Below are 23012 nucleotides of genomic sequence, written 5' to 3'. Positions count from 1 at the left end.
GGACTGTAAAAATCTAGTTCAATATCTAACCTGTAGAGGGCGCTTATAAGCTTAACAATGTCTAAACTGCCTGAATCTTATAAGAAGAAGAAGAAATTCTTCATTGCTTGAGTATACTTCAACTGAGAACGTTTAGACGCAGCTCGCATACACAATCGATCTTTGAGTAGAGAGTATGCATGAGTATGTAGGATGTAGGACGCTAGTATGGCAGTTCAGACACGGCCTAACAATCTTGGCCGCATGAAGTAGGACATCCGGGTACTTCTAACCATCCTAAATCTGGCCACAAGAATCGGGACATCCTAAATCTTTTTTTCTACATACTATATAGTAGAAAGTATGCGATTCGGAACGCAACCTAAATAATACCGGTGCGCGATAACTGCATGGAGTTTGTACCATGTTAGCCACCGTAGGCCAATGATTTGTTTGCAGCTGACAGCTGACTGCTCGGAGTTCATTTGGTTTATATTTTTTCTAGGCTCAACTGTTTCCTTGCCCCAACACAATGTCCTGGTTTCTATTGTTTTTGTCGCAGATAATCCTGGTTTGCGGGGCAACCGTGTGTCCGTGTGAGAGACCGGAGCTCTGTCAACAGATCCGCGAGGAGAGAGACTTTGAGGTAGCCTAATTGACACAAGAACTTCTGCCCGCAGCACCAAACATAATCAACCCATTACAAATCATTTAGCATCTGACCATACCTACTCTACCACGGTAGAGTTGTAGCCTAGGCCTAATACTTGTCGAGTTTGGGAGTATCAGTGTGAATTTAGAGGTTATTTCTTCTTAAAATGTGGAACTGCTGACTCCATTGAAATAAAGCATTACATGAATGAATAGTTCAACGTTTTTTTTAAAGCGTTTTGCCTCACTCTCCAGCTCAGGAAAAGGCAACAGAAACCGTTCTTGTAACGTGGGTGCATTTTTTTTTTATAAAGAAATGGGCAAATGTCGCTCATCCAGGTTAGTTTAGCTCAAACACTGGTAGTCATGGGGAGTAAGTCAAAATAGGCTATACCATCTCTAAACGCTCTTATGTGCTTGTTGGGACTTTATCACGTTATGTTGCACTTTTTCTTTTCACACGTTATTTAATTTTAGAATCAAATAGCCTACATGTTTTTGATTATTAATATGTGACCATCACAGGCACTTCCTGGTCTCCTTACAGTTTTTATTCTGGAGTTTCTAGTTTCCTCTTTCTTTGTCAAACAGACACCCTGCATGGGGCGGGGTGTCTGTTTGACAGTTCCCTTTTTTGACTACATATGGCCTCTTCGCCTTGTTTGTTGTCACCTGTTAAAAACTTGCATATTAAATTGCTAATTGAGACCCATTTTGCAGCCTATAAATACTACTTTATAGCAGTTTTTAATAGTAGTAGTATTAGGAGTATATAAGGATACGTGAGACTGACACGTGTTCATGTGTTCCTTTAAGGTGTTTGTTTTTGACGTGGGCGGAAAGACATGGAAGTCCTACAACTGGAGCATGGTGACGACAGTGGCAACATTTGGGAAGTATGACGCTGAACTCATGTGTTACGCTCACTCCAAGGGAGCACGGGTCGTACTTAAAGGTAAACTCAGTTTTACTCTTTGCTGTGATCTGAATTGAAAGTCCATTGTGCTCACAGTTTTATACATCGCTCTTCCCTTGTCGTTTTGAAAAAAGGTGACCTTCCCCTCACCTACATTGTGGACCGAGAAAACAGGACGGCTTGGATAACTGAGAAGGTCAACTTGGCCAAGAGTCAGTTTATGGATGGGATCAACATCGACATCGAACAAGTGGTGGAGGAGGGCTCTCCAGAGTACCGTGCTTTGACAAACCTGGTCAAAGAGACCACGGTTGCCTTCCACCGCGAGATCCCGGGTTCCCAGGTGAAGTCTTTTGTCCATTACCCTTAGGAATTAACCAGGCAAGAAATTAAACACAGGTAATGATGCTATAAGCCGTCCCTGACCTGATCTCAGTGATGTAATTCAGAGATTATTATTCTATCATTATCTTTAGGTCTCTTTTGACGTTGCCTGGTCACCAAATTGTATCGACAAGCGCTGCTATGATTACGTTACCATCGCTGAATCCTGTGACCTGCTGTTTGTGATGTCCTACGATGAGCAGAGCCAGATCATGGGGGATTGTATCGCGATGGCCAATGCCCCAATCTCTCAAACACTGAAAGGTTTGACATCCAGTTCATTAGAAATGAATGAGAACAAATCAGTATGTGAATGCAGAATTACTTAGAATAAAATGCCTGTTATCTTCCTTTTAAGCTTATGACCAATATTTGAGTATGAAGATCGATCCAAAGAAGCTAGTGATGGGAGTGCCATGGTATGGCTATGACTACCCATGTCTCAACCTTTCCCAGGTAAGATATATGGTTAATTAAAACAATATACAGTTAAGAAATCATTTTAATGTTTGTTCTTTGTTGTTTTAAGAATTATAATAATAATTCATTGTATTTACATAACACTTTTTTGGAGGGCACTCAAAGATGCTTAACATCAAAGAAAAAAATTAGAAGAAAAGACAGAAAATTAAATTATAAAGTTTGGAGTGGAGTCAGGCATGGAATGGGTGGATTCAGTTGTCATAGGCTTTCTTGAAGAGTTTTTTCAGTTTGAATGAGTTTATTGAGTCTAGGGTTGCGGATGTTTGGAGGGAGGCAGTTCCGGGGGGGGGGGCAGCAGCAATGGCAAAAATATGTTGTTTAATGACCCCTGACTATTCCTCTAGTGCCACCATTTTGTTGGATCAAAATGTCTTTACATCTATCTGGATGGATTGAAATCTCATGATTTATGAAGCATGATCCTTTATACTTTCAACTTTTCCTGTAGCGCCATCTGCTGGTCAAAAAGTTAATTCGTCCAACACTTTTTTTTGACCAAGTAGGCTACCTGACAAAATAATGATATTCCATCAGCCTCATGTTAACATGGTCATTGTGAACATGTAACCGAGGATGTGGTTAGCATGTTAAGGTTAGCATTTTAGCTTAAAGCTACACAGTACCCCTAGTAATGCCGCAGACTCTTCGTCTTGCACTTATTGTCAGCAAAGCCAATGAAAACTCTGAAATTAACATTGAATTGAGTCTGAAAGTATTGATAGGCGTATTAAGGCATTGTGTATTCGCTTCGGGGCAGCTGTGGCGAAGTGGGTAGGGCGGTCGTCTACTGGGTTTCAGGATCGGGGGTTCGATCACCATGTTGAAGTGTTCTTGGGCAAGACACTTGCTCCCGATAGTTAGCTTGCACCCTGCAGCTGCTGCTATCTGTGTTTGAATGTGTGTGAGATTGGCCGAATGTTTATAAAAATTTTTTTAAGTGCTTTGGGTCAGTGAAAAACCAGGGAAAAGCGCTATAGGGGAAGGTGGGGTGATTTGTGCATTTTGGAAGTTGCAAAACCACTTGTTTCTAGAAAACCGTGGAAGAAATTGGAAATGTGACCACATATTTAAGAAGAGCCATCCATTTGACTCATCCTGTAAAGAAGGGAGACACAAGGAATAAGATATAAGCACATTTAAGCTAAAAAAACTGTGTTTTGCCTTTCAAAGTAAAATTTCCATGATCAAGGTTTTTTGATTATTGTGTCTGAACAATTATAGACACGTTTGAAAACATATGACACATGTTTTAGTGCTTTGGTATGCTACACTTTGAGTCTATATAGTTAGCACAATGTCAACCCTAAATTGCTGCATCATGCCTATTATCCAAAATTCTGGGGATGGGGTGATTTGTGCGCAAGGGCCTGGGTGAGTTATAAGTAAGTAAGTAAGTAAAATGTATTTATAAAAGCACATTTATGACAGTTTGCACTGTCCAAAGTGCTGTACATAGTGCATTCAGTAGGTAAACAATGAAGGTAAAATAACAATAACCAAAATAAAAGACGTAAAGCCCATACATCCACATAAACACAGATAGTAGTGCAGAGGTAAGTAAGTAGTGCAGAGGTTAATGGGGAGGAAACACCAGGGTGTACATATGGGTTTTGAGCCTTGATTTAAAGGCAGAAATGTAGGGGGAAATCACATTTGTCAGGTGGCAGTTGGTTCCACAAGCACGGAGCAACTAGTGCAAAGTACATTTCTGAGAGTTGTGCCAGTGGCATGGCTGTATACGCTGGTCACCAAAAGAAAGTGATTGTCTACAGTAGCTCAGAAGAGAGTGACATCTCAATTCCACTTAACGACACCACTGATGAGAGTTCAGATGGCCAGAAAGATGATGATGGTGACTTTGTCATTGTGACACAATGACGCACAAATCACGTGATTTGTGCGACAAGACAACTTTTTTTCCGAAAGCTATATTTCTTAAACAGTTTATTCCAGATCCAAAGTTTTTATTGCCAGGTATGCACAACATCCTGAAATATATGTACATATTTGAGTTGGAGACATAACTGTCAAGGCCTCACTTTAAAATCACTTTGAGTAAAAAGTTGCACAAATCACCCCACCTTCCCCTATAAGTGGAGTCCATTTACCATTTATGGGATTTGTTATCTACAAGAAGAAAAAATAACATCAACTTTTGGCTAAATATGCATTGCATAAGTCACTTTGAATAACCCTTGTGTATTAAATACAGTATGATATACACATAAACCCATTACCTCAAATAAAATATTATGATGTGATAACAATACTCACATTTAAATCATAAAGCTTTTTCGAATTAAACTATTTTAAATGTTTCTCTTTTCTCTACCATTCATGATCTCTACTGGATTTTTTTCCATTTTGGAAAATTATGTCAAAAGCAAGCATTCTACTACCATTATTTGTGTATGCTTATTTTAATGTTGCATTGAGTCGTGAGTTGTTTCGTCTGTAATGTCTTTTCCCATTCCAGGAGGGAATATGCTCTATAGTCAAAGTGCCTTTCCGTGGAGCCCCATGCAGCGATGCAGCTGGGAAACAGAAAACATACAAGTGGATAATGACTCAGGTCAACGTCTCATTGTCCGGCAGGCTCTGGGACGACAAGCAGCAGGCTCCTTACTTCAACTACAAGGTGCATTGTCATTTTTTTTATGTCTTCCTTCTGCTTTAAATGAACTAAAACATACAACTTTGACAATTTTGTTCATAATCTGCATTTCCCCCAGGACGAAAAAGGACAGATCCATCAGGTTTGGTATGATGACCCGCAGAGTATTTGTCCCAAGTCAGATTTTGTTAAATCCAAAGGTTTGAGGGGCATTGGCATGTGGAATGGCAACATCTTGGACTATAGCGATGAACCGGTCGCCAGGCAACAGACCGAAATCATGTGGAATGCACTTTTAGGATGCTAGCTTAATACTGCTGTAGAAATGTATATCACCCTGGAGCCCGCTCCCATTTGTTGCTAAGTCAATAAAACCCCTTTTGTAGGAATAATGGGGTGTGACTTCCCTCGTAGTTCAGGGATGCATACTTGCACTTCAGAGTTTATTGTGGCTTTTTATTGCTCTCGTCTTTGAATGTAGCTGCGTCTCAGACATTCCTCTGTCCCAACTGAAATAACTGTGACTCTTTTAAATGTGACCTACTCAAACAGTCTTTTTGGATCGACCGATATCGAGCTTACTGAGATCTTTGCACTTTGTTTTTCATAAATAAAACATTTTCAAAATGAATCTGTCAATCATTGAAGCAACATAACCACTCAAACATGTCGGTTTTAGCTTTCCTCTTTCAGCAACTAGCTTACAGCACCAGAAAAATCATGTCAAGATAAGTCAACAGTATCGATGCTGTGAACAAACCAGGCCACGTCAGACAGCATGCAAATTTAAAAGAAATTGTGCAAAAATGCAACAGCACCAAAATACAAAACTCATGTACAAAATAGTAGGCTGTGTAGAAGATACAACTGCATATACAGTATATGCATTTTATTTAACATTTCAATAATATTTCTATTGCTTCTAAAAGACAAAATAAAATCAGTCTGTCCCAGCAGATTTGAGGCCAGACAACAGGCTTGTTCACGGTGCTCCCTGTACTGCTTCACACAGCGTTGCTCTGAACTTTTGGTCTGTCCCGTGTGGTATTTCCAAAACCTAGAGAGGCTGCGGGACCAGGATGGGAGGACTGGCTCTTCTTCTGGGCCAGCTCTGCTTTCAGGGCCCTCAGCTCTGTGGCAGCCTGTTTCCTCAACTACGCAGCCAATGATGAAAAAATATTTTTTTTTGTTATAATACACAGATATTGGGTTACCAAGAATAAACAAAGAAGCTAAGATTAAAAGTAAAGATACAATTTCACAGTAGCACCGGGCTTTTTAAAATGGAACACATGTTTGTTAAGATGTTTGCTTATTACATGAAATTGTGAAGTCCTTTCTGGGATTTTGGCAATATAAAAAAATCCCTTGGTGTTGAAATGTAGGTTGTAAGAGTGAAGTGGATGGAGAGCTTTATTCTGATTTTCACTAGGTGGTCCTCACTAGTGATGATTTTGGGATACTTTCTACCGTATGATGATGGACGGGATGTTTGACAAAGGGACACAGACTTGTGCCACTTAACGGGGCAGTTTGAGGAGAGACCAAAGATATTTGGTCACCTTTATCTCCGTCAGCAGCTTCATCTTGGCGTCCTCTACCTTCCTCTTCAGGTCATCGATCTCATGGCTCTCCGTCATGATTTGAATGATGAGCTCGTTCTGGAAAATCAAGATATTTTATTCAGTCGTTCACATTACTTTTATAGTCAGACGTCGTCGTGCTTTCAAATGTGTGTGTTTTTTAAGTGCGTTAGTTACACTTGGAGGCATCGAACTCCTCATATCGCCATGATATTACTGTAATTCAACCTTTGCCTTTTCTTGCTGCAGGTCAAAATGTATGAATGTGAAATGTGTGTATTGACATTTCAAAATATCCCTTGGCCTATCCAATTTCTTTGGAAACAATGCAAATATTTAGACTCAAACCTACGAAGGTCATATAGAATTTTTAGGGAAATAATTAACACATTTAGCCTGTTTTTAATATCAAGCAAAAACAGGCATATACCTTTATGGAAGATCTGCCCTGTCGTCTGGGCTTCCCTCGGTTATCTCTGGCCTGGAGCTGGTGCAAGAGTTTGTTGTAAAATGTCTCCAACTCTTGTCGTAGGTTCCTCAGATGGTCCTCCAATGGTGCCGTGGCCTTTTTGGTCTCAAAATATTTCTTCTTCCAACTGTCACGCGCTTATAAATTGAAGGGGAAATAAAAAGAGCAGCAGCTGCAAAAGTTTAGTTACTTTTGACCGTTCATTAAAACAGTTGTAAGAATTAAAAATGTTCTTTTTCTTTTTCTTAAACTTACAAGAAAAAGGGTCTCATCAACCCTTCCATTACGTATCAAGCATTTTGTAATAGAATATTTATTATTAAATTGAAGTTCATTTTCACAGTCAGCATGTCACATGTTGAAGCACACAAGAAAAAAATGTAAGAACTCAATGATTCCTTAAAAAAGTTAGCTTATCACTAAATAGGATTTATTTATTTTCTTATTAACTGACCTTGGTTCCTGCGGTGTCTGTTTTGAGCCAACAGATCTTTCCCTTTTCTAAGCAACTCTTGCCTCGTCCACTCCAGCTGCTTTCTCTCCTCCCGCACCAGCTTGATCTCCTCGATCAGCTCTTCTCCTAACAGAAAAAATAAAAACATATCAGTCTTTTTAAAAGAAAAAGAACAAAAATTAACCCCTCGGTATGCGGCCAAAAGTGACAGCTTACTGTTTGTGTGAAAGAGGGGAGACACGGATGTGTTTTTATGAGCGACTGTTGCCGACTCCGGACATGGAGCCGGAGAGGTGCACCGCACAGGCCGAGACAACACCGCTGGACTTTCTGTTACCTTGAAACAAGCAACAAATAAAACGAGATTATTCTTGTACTGAGCAGATTTTTGTGAGCTTCCAGTTCTTTGTTTACTTAAAATGCATCACACTCCACAAAACCCATCTTCTGCCAACGGAATTTGGATTTATCAATACAACAAACAACTTGCAAGAAACTGGACACTTCCTGCTTGTTTTTAAAGCCTTGCAAAAGTTCATCTAGAGCGACCTTTCTCAAGGGGAGAGACAAGAGAAAGGCTTTGACAACAAAATCAAAAAGTGCTATACATTACTCCAGTTGTTGTTTTGTTCCTGACTGGCTTCAGTGCGCGTGCGTCTTTTTTCCCCCCGAGCCTGCAAACAGATACCCAGTTAGAAGCAGAAGTGGTGGTAGGAAGTACTATACACTGCAGAGTATGAATGTGGCACTCTGTGATGCTAGCTACAACACGGTACCCGTCTGTGAGGGAAAAGCCTGAATCCCTGTCCTCCAGAGACTGGACCGCTCCTGAATCTCTGGCCTCCCTGCTCTGTCTGTGCTGCCGTTTATCCTTTCTGCACATTTCTTCTCTTTTTGGCAACTCCTTCACCTGAGCTGGTTCAGCTTCATACCTCTGTGAAGCTGTAGGTGAAGAGCATCAGAAGAGTGACGTGAGATCCAGAATATTCATTTGAAAAAAAGGGCTAAACGATATCTTCACCAACATGCTGGGCGGCGAATATACACATCTTCAACACCAAAATCAAAAGTGCCTGGTTATGTATTATGTTTACCTTGTATAACGTTGCAAAACCAGACTTGGGTAAGATGCTATTTCAAGGTAGATAGTACGTATATAGATGAAAGTTAAAGGTGCAGTCAGAAATTCTGGAGAATGCTTGTTCAAAATAAATTAATATCTTCTCACGATCTGCTACCGTGTCGTACTGTGTTAAACAGCTTAGGCTCTGTTAACTGATATGTAAACCAAGGGGCTTGGACCGACCCACCATAGAGCCCTTTTACAGAGCTTAGGGTTTGTTTAACATTGTATTTTGTTTCAGCGCACACACAGTGTGGACAGGTATCAGATTGTGAGGAGATTTTCACTGATTTTGACAAAAAGGTGATTTTGGCAACAAGGATTCTCCAGAATCTCTGACTTCACCTTTAAGTGTCATGCTGCCTAATTTGAGCCACTTGAGCGTGCAAATAATTATTTGCTGCAGAGGAAAAACTCAACCTTTATTCTGTGAAGCAGGCTGTGGTGCCCGTTGATTCTGAGGCTGCCGTGGGCAACAGTTCATCTCTGCCCATTCCGGCTTGTTGGAAGAGAGGCCCTCCTCTTCATTTTGCCCTTCTGCCTCTGAAGAACTATAGCACTGCTCTTCATCTTCCTCCTCCTCTTCCAGGCTGGGGGTGGGAGGTTGCTGATGGGAACAATGAGGGATGAGGGGGAATTTAACAGGCTCCTTTGTTCCCGCTGGCAGGCTGCACGTCTTGGGAGGGTGGTAATAGGTCTGGTGGTCCGGGGAGCTGCTGCTGCCGGTGTCCGGGGTGAGGGACTGGGAACAAACACTGCTGTCGCTCTCCAAAGTGGGCAATAGGTAAAGCTCCGGCTGCGGGGCCTGCAGGCCGACAGGTGACGACAAGACATTAGTGGAGCATGATTGGTACATAATAGATTCACAACAGTAGAGATTATATTGATTTACAGGATACACATTACATACAACATACATTTGTAATCTACCTGATATGACAGGCATGGGCCTTTTAGACTTTTTGAAAAAACATAAAGGCAATGTATTAACTATTTTCTAACTATTACATAACCCTGATTTTTTCAGTCAGTGATTTGTGAAAATAATTAAAACCTGTTGAGTGGAAATATGGAGCATGGATTCAACATACATACGGTGGAGCGAATGCTTTCACTTTAAGGTCCTTCTCCTGTTTACTCTTGACCTGTGGTAGAGAAGAATTTGGTTGAGTGGCACAGCAGTAAAAAAAAAGAACAACAATGTGCTCACACACACACACACACACACACACGCGTGTTTTACAAATCCTTTTCGAGCAGCGTGAATAGTGAACTTGATAATCAAACTGTCTGCTTTGTTTCCCTCTGCAGTGAAACACAACCAGCAATTGAACACCTCCCGTAAAACGACCAGCTGCACTCACCAGTGCCAAACTGCGCCCCACACATTTCAGGAAGGAGAACTTGTCGATGCTCCTCTCTGCACCAATGAGTGCTCCCAGCTCACTCCTCAGAGTTTTTAAGGTGACATCGGGATATACCCTGTAAAAGAGATTTAAAAATAAATGAATAACTTAACTGCTACATAACATATGACTTTGGCTATGTGACCGCACAGGATTATCCCAGATAAAACTGCCTTTAGTCTGTGTGTCAGTGGATCATGGTTGCCTGATATAGTCTGAAAGTTGAACATAAAAACAATTGGAAAAAGATGAATATTTGCTGGAATAAATATGTATTTGGTAGGCTATTACTTAACATGAGGAATAGAAACACTTTGTCCTACTTAATTACCAGGTAACAAACCTTCCTATTTTATGAAACAATAGCTGTGATCTATTAAAGTATTTTAATATATCTTCACTAATTTATACACAGCCTAAACTACATTTTAATACAAATTATTTTTCTGACCTGATGAAGCCCGCAGATATGAAGCTGTCAATGGCTTCAGCAGGGACTTTGTTGAGCTTCACATTCCATTGGTCATCTGGCACGTACAGCACATGCAGCTCCACAAACTTGGGACACACAGAAGAAGGGGCACGTTTTAGTGTGCATAATAAGCGAGTGACCATATTTGCTAAATGTCTTTGCTCTAACGTTCAAATTCCTGCACAAAAAGCAGCGTTGCATGCATTTCCTCAACATAGCCTACCTTACAACTGGCCGGCCGTCTGTCGTCCTGATATCTCATTGACTCACAGGACAGCTCCATCTTCAGTCTTTATATGTCCATGGTCCAGCTCAGCATAAGGAGCGATAGAGGGAAGATTTCCGTTAAGGTATGTTCGCAGGAAGCCTGTTTTCTTTGGAGCTGTGAAGGCGTGGACTGGCAAGTTACAATCTGGGTGTAAATCAAACACAGCCAGTGGTCCAGAGGGGTTTCTTTTAAGAGAGTGCCAGCAGCGGTTGCTCTGGTGCTGATGATAAGTGCTGCAGGAAAAAAGCAAATTCTCCCATATGGAGAATTTCTCCCATATGGAGAACTGCACTCAAAGGGGAAAAGGCCTTTAGTTTTCATACTCATTTTTAAGTATTTAATCTTAAAGTTAGAATGTTGTCAATGCAATTTTTGGATTTATATTTAGCTTTAATATTGCTTTAAAATATAATTCCAATGTCGGGAATTGTGTCATAGTTGTTGTAGGTTACGGCATGATTTGTGTGGCTAGTTATCGCGTCCAGTGTGAGAAGCATTCTCACCACTAGAGGCCGCAATTTGGATCGGATGCTGCTTTCGCGTACACTTAAAAGTAACCGTAATTTAGGTTGAGGAGATAATATTTTTCATAAGAAACGTGTTTTTGATATGGTGTTCAGATCCACCATATATTTAAATACATACATGTATTTATATCTATGCAGAACCACTAGACAACGCTAACCACGACGTAGGTATTCGATGACGGCGCTAAAGGATAAGATTATTTATTTTTGGCAAACATAAAAGCGCAAATGGTCTTCTACGAAAACGATTATTTTATCTCGGAATTTACCATGGATTATTCAGTTAATCTCCAACTAATAATATGGTACTTTAACGAAATTTACGTGCAGTCATTTGGCGCAATGTCCATCTCTAAAATAACTTCAGGAGGAAACTTTCTAAATAATTTCTGGTTTAGGCACATCCCGTGAAGGCAGCAAACAGCTGACACGCCTTCAAAGAAACCCGGAAACTCTGTAGTGAGGAGGAACTATTTAGGAAGCTAGCTATCAACAACAGGTGATTTATCAACATTTTGCACTTGTGCAAGTCACAGTCACTCAGTGGTATCTTAACAATGTCGGGGTCCTCCAACATCGTGGCGATGAAGAAAATCGTTCAACAGTTACGCCTTCAAGCTGGCATAAACAGAGTTAAGGTAACGGTTCGTGTCAAGTCGCTAGGTTACTGTTTTAGGGCGTGTCACGTGTTGCTGGTGGTTCCCTTTTATTTACGGTCCTCTTGGTTTTAGTACAGTGTCAGCCAAAGGACCCGCTCGTCATTTTGAGTGACAGAAGTGTTTTTCCCCACTAACATAACAGGTGTCCTGGGCCGCCGCAGACCTGCAGCAGTTCTGCCTCCAGAACGCCCCGCAGGATCCACTTCTCGCCGGCATGACGTCGAGCATCAACCCGTTCAGGCCGCAGAAAGTCTGCTACTTCCTATAGCACCGAAACGAATGCCCTCTGCTTCTGTGTGAGTACCAGCACAACACGTCACTAAAGAAAGCTGTGTTAGTTTTCTATCAGTCTCAGTGTTTTTTCCAAGAAGTCCCAGCCCTGAGCGGTTTTCCTCACATCCATTTATTCTATCCTGACAAAAGCTATCTTATTGTAGCGCGTAGAAGCACATTACAACACTATTACAATACTATTTTTTTAAAGGTTTTTCTTTTTTTTCTGTTTGATCACTTCTTCAAATCCTTGTTTTATTAAATAAATAAATTATATTTTTTGTGTGTATGATGATCTGATATTTTAATCATCATCTATGATTCTCTGCACTATTTGACTTTTGTATTTAGTTTACCACATTCTGGATTGGTTGCAGTACCAGGAAGAATTTTTTAAGAGCACAACTTTTACGCATTATGCAAGAGGCCATACACAGTAACCTAAACTTGATTGAACTCAGATGTGTACAATATTCTGCAGTAGCTTTTGTGTAAAATGTAATCTCGCTCCGAGCAATAAATGTAACATTTATGCAGGTTTTGGACTTTGTGGTGCCTTGAGGATCCTGGCTGCAGAACCTGCGCAGTGTTCTGGAACTGTCTCAGGAGTTTGGGGACAAGTGACTCACTTAAGTTTTTTTTTCTTTTTTACGTTTGCCTTTGTAAAATCTCATACAGAAACGTTTCCAGGTGCTGTAGCACAATCACCATGCAAACCTACTACTTGCTTGGAAGATAACCCATACCAACACACACACACACACGCCTTTTGAATTTGTAAATGTTTCACAAGTATAAATAAATGGCATTACCACATTTTAAACTTGCAGCTATTTTTTTTATTAAAATTATTATATGCACATTTAGAAAATCTGAAGCATGCTTGATGTGTAATCGACATGTATGTTGAAAGTCCTGTCACACATAAATGCACCTGCCCTGTAGACACTATTTACCCTTCTCCAGAAACTGACTCCTGTTTTACTGCTCCGTATATCATTTCCAGACCTCAGGATGTAACAGGTGTATCTCTGCATGCACAACAGACTGACTAGGAAAAGGCTCACATTGACTTTCTGGTCAATTTCAGAGCCATGTTTATAAATACAGTATGTGGAGACACGTTGCACATCTTTCTATGTTTAGAATTATCAGGTTATTGGTATTCATGTGGAGTCCCATCTGGTGTCTCCCTAATAACAGAGAGGGTGAAAGTCCTTGCAATTAACTACACTCTGGTATCCAGAAAGCTTTGCAGAAGTTGTTTCTCATAAAATCCAGTTCTCCCACCTCAAATTATGTTGGAAAGGCCAAGTGTCAGTTGACATGGGTTGCCCAAAAAAAAATCTGTTTTTTATCCACAATAAAGTCTGTTTGTGCAACGCCACAACCAGCAATAAAATATTGGATAATAGCAGAGATGGTCCTTGTCCGAAGCAAAACAAAAAACTTTTTTCATTCAAAGCTGGAACTTCCGTCTGCAGGCATCCATCTCATGGCGCTGGAAAAAGAAAAAACATTTTATTATTTTGGAGGAAAAAGCTTGTATAATACTTCTATTCTGTGTCCGATTTAAAATGTACATTTGACATGTTAAGTGCTAAGAGACTCACCTTCAGGACCCACTCGTACTCCCCAAACTTAGAGTCAAAGGTGCCTTTTTGTAGAGAGCGGAGTTTGAGGGTGAATCGGGGCCCTAGCTCTTGTATCCCAACTTTCTTCTCATTCTTGAAGATGTACCTTCACAGAGCAGCAGAATTGTTACAAATTAGCCTTCCAAATTAAAGATAAGCTTTCTTCAACAGCTTCTGGGGGGTAAGGGTTACATTTATTAGACAAATCAACATCCTAACGCTCACCTGTGGAACCTGAAGAAGACAAAGTCTCTCTGGTTGTGGAAGGTGGCGACTTGTCGACCCACAAACTGAGGGTCTTGTGGGAAGAGTGCAGCGAACAGCCGGCCGACGGTGTGGCCCAGACGCGTGGAGAAGTTGTTAAGGATCACCTCTGGGCAGTGTTCGGTTGGATCTTTGCCTCGCCTCTGCAGTGAAGAAAAACACTAGTTATGATAGGGTGGCACAGCTGAGCTCCAAAGACAAAATGATGAAAGTCTGATTTAATGCTTTGTGCAAGAGGAAGGATGACTTGTAAAATGTCCAGAATGCCACAAACTTTGGAATGGATCAATATCAATATATATCCATCAATACAGAGGCACTTTCTGACAAGTTCCACTCTTTCAGCTAAGTAAGGCTTCATAAAGCCATTATGAACATTATGGGTATTACAATCGATACATTACAGAGACAGGTGGGAAAAGAGTTTGGATTTGTTAACTTGCCTTCATCTCCTTGCGTATTCGAACACTGCTAACCTTGAAGTGAGCAGTCGGCCCGTCGGGTAGATGACAGAGAACCAACCCATCTTAGAGTCACGGTTAAGGGAGCTGACATTAAAAACACTGTCTGCCAGCGTAGAGCCATTCCACATATTCACTTACTTACTGTAACTTTCATATTCATTCCTGAGCTTTTACCTAAGAAAATAACTGAATGGATTTGATTCAACTGAATTCTCGTCATAATTCAGTTGTATAATACATGCTAGGTAACAGAAAAGCACTTTGGAGCATTGTGTATCATACTCTTCTCTCCTGACACGGTTTTATTTGAGGATACTGATTACTTTGCGGTCCTCGTTGATCACCATAAGGTAGGTGAAGTTCCGGGCGACACACTGTGGAATGACTTTCTTCAAGGCCAAACCTCTTCTGTAGTACACGTGTGCATTTGGGATTACCGTGGCGAGCTGATTACAAAACTTCACCGTCCTCTACATGATGCACATCAGAGAAAGATCAACATGTTAACAAGGTAAACATTATTCATTCTTTCTAAATACAAAAACATTTTAAAGTTTTTGTACAACAACAAAAAGAACAGCAATATGAGTTTGAAACACAAAGTGGGGCTGAGAACACAGTCCCATTTCGAATAATTCGATAAAGACTGTACAAAAAAAAACGTGTATAGTGCCAAGCAGCAGCCCCTCACCCCTCTTGGTCTGTCTGATGTTGTGATGAGCACTTTGGGGTTTGTCAGGCCGTTGAAGTAGGCAGAAAATTCATCCGTTCCCTCATCAAATGCAACCTGTAGATGGCAGGGGACACACAGATGAGTGAAAATTCATTGTGAATAACACCTCAAGATAGTTTGAACAAGCTCAAGCCAAACTCGGTCCAAACCTCTTCATCTTCTGGGTCAACCATTGTCTCGTCGTACACCCTCTGGTTTTCTATGGTCTTTGGGACCTCTTTAGGTGGTGCCTACACAAGGGACAGAAAAATTAAATGGACAAATAAATGCCCGATATTAATGACAAAGAGGCCACATCATACGTTTTCATGTTTCATCTGATAATGGCCACATTTGGGACAGGACAAAAAGAAAAAACACTCACCTTGTCACCTAAAGCTTCCCTTTCCTTTTTCCTCTTTTTCTTAATCTGCATCTTTGCCTGAATGGGAAGACAGAACAAATATTAACGCAGAATACTGCAGGATTCAATGTCGACTATTGACTGTAGCGCATATAGTTGATTCATCGTTGTTGTTTTTTGTCAGAAAATTATCTGAATAACCTTTGATGATTACAGTCAATAACAATATACAGCAACTGGGTCACAAGTATTGGAAGGGTTTCATGCTCTAGTATCTAGGGTTTCATTTAAAATTGAGACCGAATTTGAAATAACTATATACAAATAATCAAACTAGTATTTAGACATGTTTAGACCTTTAAGATCCAACATTTAAGATTTTTAACGAACCAGATTTGCACTGAAGTAGTGCTTGAGTAAATGTATTTAGTTACCTTCCAGTTGGCCTATGTAGGCCTTTTAAATATTAGAAAAACAGTAGGCTACAATTCAGCAGCACCACAAACTAAATATCAGAAGAGTTGCATTAAAAGTGGAGTCAGTGATGTCAATAGTCAGTCTGAGCTCTGCAAACTGGTTTGTAAACAAAAGCGGTCCACCTAGCTAGCGCATACACAGTACGGACAGTTAGTGGATCGTGAAGTTATTCACTGATTTTGTCAATAAGGGATTCTGACAAGCATGCTCCAGAATTGCACCTTCTTCTTTAAAGCCCAGTTCAGACCAAAGATTCACCTTGCGACGAGACGGTTTTAGAACGTCGCAGGGGATAAATCGCAGCAGTGTGAACTGCTCGTCGCAGCGCGTTGCAAGCCGTTGCAAGGCGTCGCAGAAGATTTAACATGTCAAATCGCAAGGTCCAGTTTTAGAACGTTTCGGCGGTCTCGTCGCAAGGAGTTGCAGTTGCAAGCAGTTGCAAGGCGAATCTTTGGTCTGAACTGGGCTTAAGTCAGCATGCAGGGCTAAGTTTAGCTGTAATTGGGAACTGGAAACTAGACATAGCCTAGTTAATTCGCTAATGGCAGCTGTATCGTGCATATTTTGTTGCATTTACCTTTCTTTTCTCCAGCTTGAACTTCATGAACATGAGGTGTCTCCGCTGTTTGTTCTTGATTTCGGACACACTGAAGGTGGGGGGAAAGGCAGATTCGCCTTCTGCTGGCGGCTCGCTCTTCTCCATCTCCTCCTTTATCTCAACGCCGTCTCCATTACTCACACTCTTCTTCTTCTTCTTTGGACTCTTATTCTTCTTTTTCTTACCATTGTCTTCCTGAGACACGGGGACTTCTGTGATATCCATCTCGTGTCAGCTATCTGTTGTAGGTATCCCTTGCCTGTTTTCTGTTTTCACGTGCTGGTTGTCCGTTCGTGTGCTCGCGAACAGGAAACAGGAAGTGAGTGACCCATTTAGTGAGGGGGTCGGCGATGAAAATGTAGGGACATCTAGTGGTGAGGAGGGGAAAGAGCGTAGACAAACAGCCGCACTCATTCATCAGATACTAATTACACATCAAGCTGCCAGAGGCGATATTTGAAGTCATGTTTATGGCCATATGGTGAATGCAAGTCCAATACTCTCTGTTTCAGCACTGTTTTTGGTCTTTACCAACTCCGTAGTTAATAACTGACACTAGAGCTCAGGGCCGCCGCTCCCTATACGCAGAGTACGCAGACTGCGTAGGGCACCAAGTTCCTGGGGGGGGCACCCCAAAAATTTTTTTTTATAATTTTTTTATTTTTTTTTTTTAATTAAAAAGGAAAAAGAGATGGTCCGGGGGCCCCCCAAAATAGTTTTTTTTTTTTAAAGTTCATGATAATCATTACATTACAAAAAATATATAAATTAGTTATGAACAGGCCCATCGTTGTTTTTTCTTAATTGTGTAACCTATCCAGGGGTGGATTACTGCACAGGCACACCGGGCACAGGCCCAGGGGCCCAAGGGCTCAGGGGGGCCCTTAGCCAGAGATACTGATAGTAACTTTTCATGTTGCATAGTCAAAGAGCTCAGTCACTGATGTCAATAACAGGGTCCAAAAAGGAATAGCCTAAATATAAATACTCATTAAAATGTAACAAGATAGAAATCATCATGGGCCCCTCAACTAGTAGGGGAGAAATACAAAAGCAAGTTAAAAACAACAGCATTAGTAGCTCTGTCTAAGGGGGTTGAAGGCCCCCTCACACATACACAAATAAGCTTTATATGTGTGAATTCTAAATTGTTCATATCCACCCTTTATCTGTTGAAATGGGCCCCTCCATCATAGAACATGGGTCTGCAGACCAATCTACTGTTTTTACAGTTGCAGAGTAAAGAGTGCTACCTGTTTAAGAAAAATCTGAAAAATAATGTTCCTTCTGCATCTCAGGATTTGATATCTCTCTAGTCTCTAATTTCCTCACAAAGTGCACCAGATTGATGCATTTTACTTTAAAAAGGTAAAAAAAAAATCCGGGGGGGCATACCCCCGGACCCCCCCCCCCCCAACAAGGTACAGGGTCCCTCCAACAATACCCCAAAATCCTGTGGGAAACACTGACTTCCTTAATATGTTTTTGCCATTAATTGTATGTATCCGTGTAGAAAATTCAGTGTACCTGACTGGATAGGGACAAGTGGGGGGCCCTTTAAGAGTGTAAGCCCAGGGGCCCATTATCTCATAATCAGTCTATGATCCTATCACTCAATTCCTTTGCAAAGGCAGTTTTTTCACAAGTTAAGCTGTTCTTTCTGTTAGTAAATGCTGGCAAATGTGCCAAAAAGCAGTCGCAGAGATCTTGCAAGGGCAAAATATTTCCGCTCGCGCCCTGCGATCGCGAGCTTCTGGGTGTCTTTTTTTTGGGGGTGAAGGGGGCATCACTGACAATTTCTGCTTAGGGCACCCAAAAGCTTAGCAGCGGCCCTGCTAGAGCTGCTAAATGCCATCCACTATGTTCACCATCTCGTCACGTTATGTTTGCTGCTGTTTGGTAGCCTGGCATTCCCAGACCTGCCACTAGGCGCTGGCAAATTAAATTTGCTGCGCCTGTTGATATCAGGGTCTGGATTTCCAGGCTAGCTGTTTGGTGCTTAGCAAGTGGTTTATAGTACATTGGGGCTTTTGAGCCAGATAGTATCCCAGCATTAAAACCTTTAGTCCTACTATCTATGATTAACATATTGCACAGATGGGGATCTTGGTGATTATAGGGGCCCCCAATAAATTGAATCTGTCTGGCTGACAGAGGGCTAATTTCTGACTAAAAGAGAACACCGGCAGCAACATGAGTTTTGTAATTGAATGTTGATGTAAACATTTATTCAATTCATTATATCTGAAGTAATACAAGCCTGATTGTATAGAACTTAATGCTTAAGGAATGATTTTGAAGATTAAAACATTGGACTTTTTCCACAGATTAAAATACATAATAGAGAAGACAAAACACAAGGTTAATATGGTGTGTATAACGTAAAATGATTTGTAATGGTGTAGTGGTTTTTGGCAGTGCAGTTACCGATTTTTGTCACCCTTCGGGATAGGGATGGGCCCTTAAAGCTCCCTGTGTTGAGCATCAGAACTTGTATCTTCATGTTTACATGGTTCATACTTGAAAATCAGTTTGCGGAAAGCTTTCCCAACTGCAACATCATTGGTGCATATTGCTCCTCCACCTCTTTTCATCTGACTCTTTTCCCGATTCATATCAGCGATGCAGGTCCAGCCACCGTCGGACGTTACACACCACTTGGAGTGATCTACAGTATCAGCAAAGTCCATACTTGAGATCTTTACTCTCGTCACATTGTACACATGATGAGGGATGCTGGCGCTGCAGTTTGAAGACAGAGGGCCTTTCAAAGATCCCCAGCTCTTCACATACAGATTATCCTCCAAATGTTTTACTATAAGTCCAGAGTAGAGATCTAAAAAAATATCAGAAATGACACAGAGCACAAACCTATTAACTATGACAAGAGTGATCCCTGTACAATTAACCATTGGACACAACATCTTCATGCAAACATAACAGAACTACAAAGCAAAAGGGCAGTGATACAGCACACATTTAGTTGTTTTCAAAACCTGTCACTGTGAGGAGAATTTTAAACATTTTCCTGATTTTACTCGGTGAAAAAGCCTCTAAGGTTTATCATATACCCAACACTAAGATTTAACACTGGAATCCTGAAATGTACGTCCTTTTGAAGCACTCACCATCCCCAAAACGGGTGTATTTTGCAAAGCTTAAGAACCTTTTTCCACTCATTGAAGACAAATTTTTCACACGAAACCAGGGTTTGTCCGACTTCTTTGGGTAGCAGTCTCGCTGTGCGACACATCGCAGCTCATTATGAAAGGTTTTCGGGATGTCAGATTCATATGAATAAGCATGAATATACATAAACTGCATTCCTGAGAAGATATAAAGAATATCAACACATTATAATCTTTTTTTTTCAGAAATAACTTTATAAATTGCAGCCAAAACATGTCCGTTGTTTAACTGGCATTAACCCACCTATTTCTTTGAATGTATCATAGGAGTAGGTCACACACATAAATGCTTGAGCATTTACATTTCCATTTTCAGGCCAGAAGTCTCTACTGCCTTTTTTTGGAAATCTTGGTGTACTGTGTGAGAGCCAAACTCCAGAATGTTTGTCCAACATCACGACTCCTTTAGGAAGTATAACAGCAGAGGAAAACAGAAACAGAGCTTTGTTACATTAAGATGTTTCTGACTTTAAAAGCAATGAAGTGGAACATTGCTGCACCCACCTTTGCTGTGGCCAAACGATGCTGGAGCAATACCTTTTGGCGAAGGTTGATCATTATAGAGCATGTATCCAAAGCCTTCAGACTACAAAACAACAGAAAACTCTGAATTGAACTCACTGTTATTTGAAGTGCAAGAGAGATACACATTCTTACAATACTTCACCTTTTTGACATAGAAGTCAAGAAGAGGTTTCAAGGTGTTCGCCAGAGTGCCAGATCTACTGTTAATTCTCTCTATGCTGCGTCTCCATCCGTTGGTGCTCTCATCCATGTACATATATGACAAACCATCACCTTTCATTTTGGGCAGCTTGTATATAATATACCTAGTGAGACAGCACACAGATACATTAAATTATGTATGCAGCTGCCATTGAGAGTATAGGTGAAAATAATAAAATCAAAATCAAAAGTTTCCACCAACCAGTCCACCTCGTTCCCATCGTCATTCCTGCATTTCACATTGGAGTCACACGCTTGAAACATGATCCCAACACTGAAGAGGAATCTCATCACTGATATCTGAAACAATTAAACAGAATCATGATAGTATTATAAGGACAAAAAGCAGTCCTGTTTTCACAGAAGAATCTCAAGTTCATGGCATGTATTGAGAAAATATTGTGAACAATTGAGCAGGTTCTAGGGGCAACGATGAGAACTTTGCAATTTTTCTTGCATTTAATTTGGACAAATTGGGGACAAAAAAATTGTGTACAGTGTAATTTAGAGTAAGATAGACACAAAATGCCATTACATACATTTTACTGAACTTAAATTACTATGATTATGTTTCTTCAACTTTTATGATCTATAAACGTTGTTATAATGATTTATAGTCATGTTTAACCATACTAAAGTGTCAAGTAATGGCTTATATGCATTTAGACGTATTCCCTGCCGACCGTCTGGGGTGGCTGTGCAGAGCGCTAAACACTAGGGCAGCCGGTCGCGATTCACTTGTTCAAATTTCCGGGATTTATTACATAGAGAATCCGGATTTTTCCATTTATGGTAACTGCAACGTGCTCCGGCCATGCCCCCACCTGCCTGCTCAAATCTGCCCACTCGTGTTCCGGAAGGTAACACTTTCAGCGGCGTGTGGGGATTGCAGGAGGGGGGCTGAGAAGCACAAAGCCGAGTGTGGACAACGAATGCTGAAATTGCTGAGATGAGAGGAAGAGCTTCCCGAAAATCTACATGGTTTTTTGTGCTGTGATTCGTGTCAGGTTGCTCTATAGGAGTCATTAATGAGAAATTAAGACCAGAAAAGTAGTAGCTATAATAGGAGATCTTTAAAGGTGCTCCAATGAACTTTCAGTTTGTGTTCATTCTTGCACCGCCTTTGGACAATAGTGGTAGTGTTTTTTCTACGCCAGCTGTAGTTCCTGGGTGAGTGACCCATGACAAAGGCATTAAGAAAACTATATAAAAATAGCATTCTTTGAACTGATGGTCTCGTTTGCTGTTACATGTAATTTATGATCATCAGAGGAAAAATTAGACTGTTTCAGAAATATTTAAAAGTTTTCGTAGCACCTTTAAATTAGCTGCACACATATATGTGAACAGATCTGATGGCTTAATGAAACAATCTCAATTTAAGGTCGATAGGTGAATCCTTGAACAGCGACAGGAATTATGTCACCTGTCATGATGGCCTGGTGGTCACATGACAACATGACACACTCAGTGTCGATAACTGTGCCCGAATTGGAAGCTTCTTAATACGTTTTTATTACTAATCAACTTTGTAACTTTTTAAATGGAGAACTGTTACTATATGTCAGCAACATCAGGAGGTGTGATATGTAAAATTACGCACATGGGTTGTTAGAGGTCCGCATGTCTACAAAGCCATTTCCTACAAGATTAAATCACCCAATTGTGCAACATAGAGTTTTGACAATTCAAATCAATAGTCAACATTTCAATACTTGCTATTGTAAACAAACATGTTTAAAATCCTTACTTTACAACTAACAGTCCTTTCGATTATTTAAAAAAAAAAACGTTTTATTCCACTTCCCTTATCTTTATGCTGTAGTTTTTAGTAATTTTGATCATTCTACGAAAACATCTAGAACATCATGTTTTGAATTCTAACATTTCAAATTTCAACTACTTTTGAAGCATCATCTGCAACATTAAACATGTTAACATTTAACTTACGTATGAAGCCATCGTCATTTCTCCTCACAGTCAGTCTGCAACCATGCATCTGTTTTCTGAAGCTGCTTTCATTACATCGCACTGTTAAAACGAAACTCACACCCACATTTCTCCTGGGTCATGTACTTCCTTGTACTTTAAGCAGGAAATTCATTGAGATGATTCATCGATTTTTGCAGCTGGCAACATAATGTTGATAAGCGGTGGACAGTGTGAGGGTTTAACTGTCATTTGTAGGACCCAGTTTGACTGGTTGCTTTGATGAAGGACCACTACATTGACAGGTTGACACAAGCTGAATCCCACCCATCTGGTATTTCCACCGCATTATACAACAGATCATAGTTCATCAGCTCACAGAAATAACTGTAAGC

The 23012-nt window shown here is 40.6% G+C and overlaps 5 protein-coding genes across 5 annotated transcripts; 2 read left to right on the top strand and 3 right to left on the bottom strand.

Moving 5' to 3' along the window:
- The first annotated feature begins 453 nt into the window (after positions 1–453).
- On the top strand, positions 454–5617 carry ctbs (chitobiase, di-N-acetyl). Its single transcript, XM_080032280.1, has 7 exons — positions 454–625; positions 1447–1585; positions 1681–1889; positions 2023–2194; positions 2289–2386; positions 4890–5051; positions 5146–5617. The coding sequence occupies exons 1-7, from the start codon at positions 512–514 to the stop codon at positions 5332–5334; spliced, it is 1083 nt and encodes a 360-aa protein (XP_079888406.1). The 5' UTR covers positions 454–511; the 3' UTR covers positions 5335–5617.
- Positions 5618–5920: 303 nt separating this feature from the next.
- Positions 5921–10817, bottom strand: spata1 (spermatogenesis associated 1; the record flags this gene model as incomplete). The annotated part of the gene is made up of 12 exons (XM_080032292.1): positions 5921–6181; positions 6590–6688; positions 7041–7216; positions 7534–7659; positions 7750–7870; positions 8147–8207; positions 8310–8475; positions 9077–9461; positions 9748–9801; positions 10021–10138; positions 10514–10620; positions 10758–10817. The coding sequence occupies 12 exons, from the start codon at positions 10815–10817 to the stop codon at positions 6032–6034; spliced, it is 1623 nt and encodes a 540-aa protein (XP_079888418.1). The 3' UTR covers positions 5921–6031.
- Positions 10818–11781: 964 nt separating this feature from the next.
- Positions 11782–13084, top strand: LOC307254719 (guanine nucleotide-binding protein G(I)/G(S)/G(O) subunit gamma-5-like). Its single transcript, XM_080033203.1, has 3 exons — positions 11782–11967; positions 12131–12284; positions 12799–13084. Exons 1-2 carry the CDS (start codon positions 11887–11889, stop codon positions 12254–12256), a joined length of 207 nt encoding a protein of 68 aa, XP_079889329.1. The 5' UTR covers positions 11782–11886; the 3' UTR covers positions 12257–12284; positions 12799–13084.
- On the bottom strand, positions 13084–17064 carry rpf1 (ribosome production factor 1 homolog). Its single transcript, XM_080033202.1, has 9 exons — positions 16754–17064; positions 15721–15777; positions 15506–15586; positions 15315–15410; positions 14940–15093; positions 14603–14685; positions 14121–14302; positions 13875–14001; positions 13084–13762 (listed from the first exon to the last, which is right to left on the bottom strand). Exons 1-9 carry the CDS (start codon positions 16997–16999, stop codon positions 13721–13723), a joined length of 1068 nt encoding a protein of 355 aa, XP_079889328.1. The 5' UTR covers positions 17000–17064; the 3' UTR covers positions 13084–13720.
- Positions 17065–19038: 1974 nt separating this feature from the next.
- LOC307254610 (deoxyribonuclease-2-alpha-like) lies at positions 19039–22719 on the bottom strand. The gene is made up of 7 exons (XM_080033059.1): positions 22639–22719; positions 20891–20988; positions 20630–20792; positions 20467–20548; positions 20207–20365; positions 19903–20100; positions 19039–19610 (listed from the first exon to the last, which is right to left on the bottom strand). Exons 1-7 carry the CDS (start codon positions 22654–22656, stop codon positions 19237–19239), a joined length of 1092 nt encoding a protein of 363 aa, XP_079889185.1. The 5' UTR covers positions 22657–22719; the 3' UTR covers positions 19039–19236.
- Between the last annotated feature and the right edge of the window lie 293 nt (positions 22720–23012).

The sequence above is a fragment of the Ammodytes marinus genome (genome assembly GCF_949987685.1).
Source record: "Ammodytes marinus genome assembly, chromosome: 8".
Lineage (NCBI taxonomy): Eukaryota > Metazoa > Chordata > Actinopteri > Uranoscopiformes > Ammodytidae > Ammodytes > Ammodytes marinus.
Note: the sequence above shows the minus strand (reverse complement) of the source record. Positions and strands in the feature narration are given on the sequence as shown.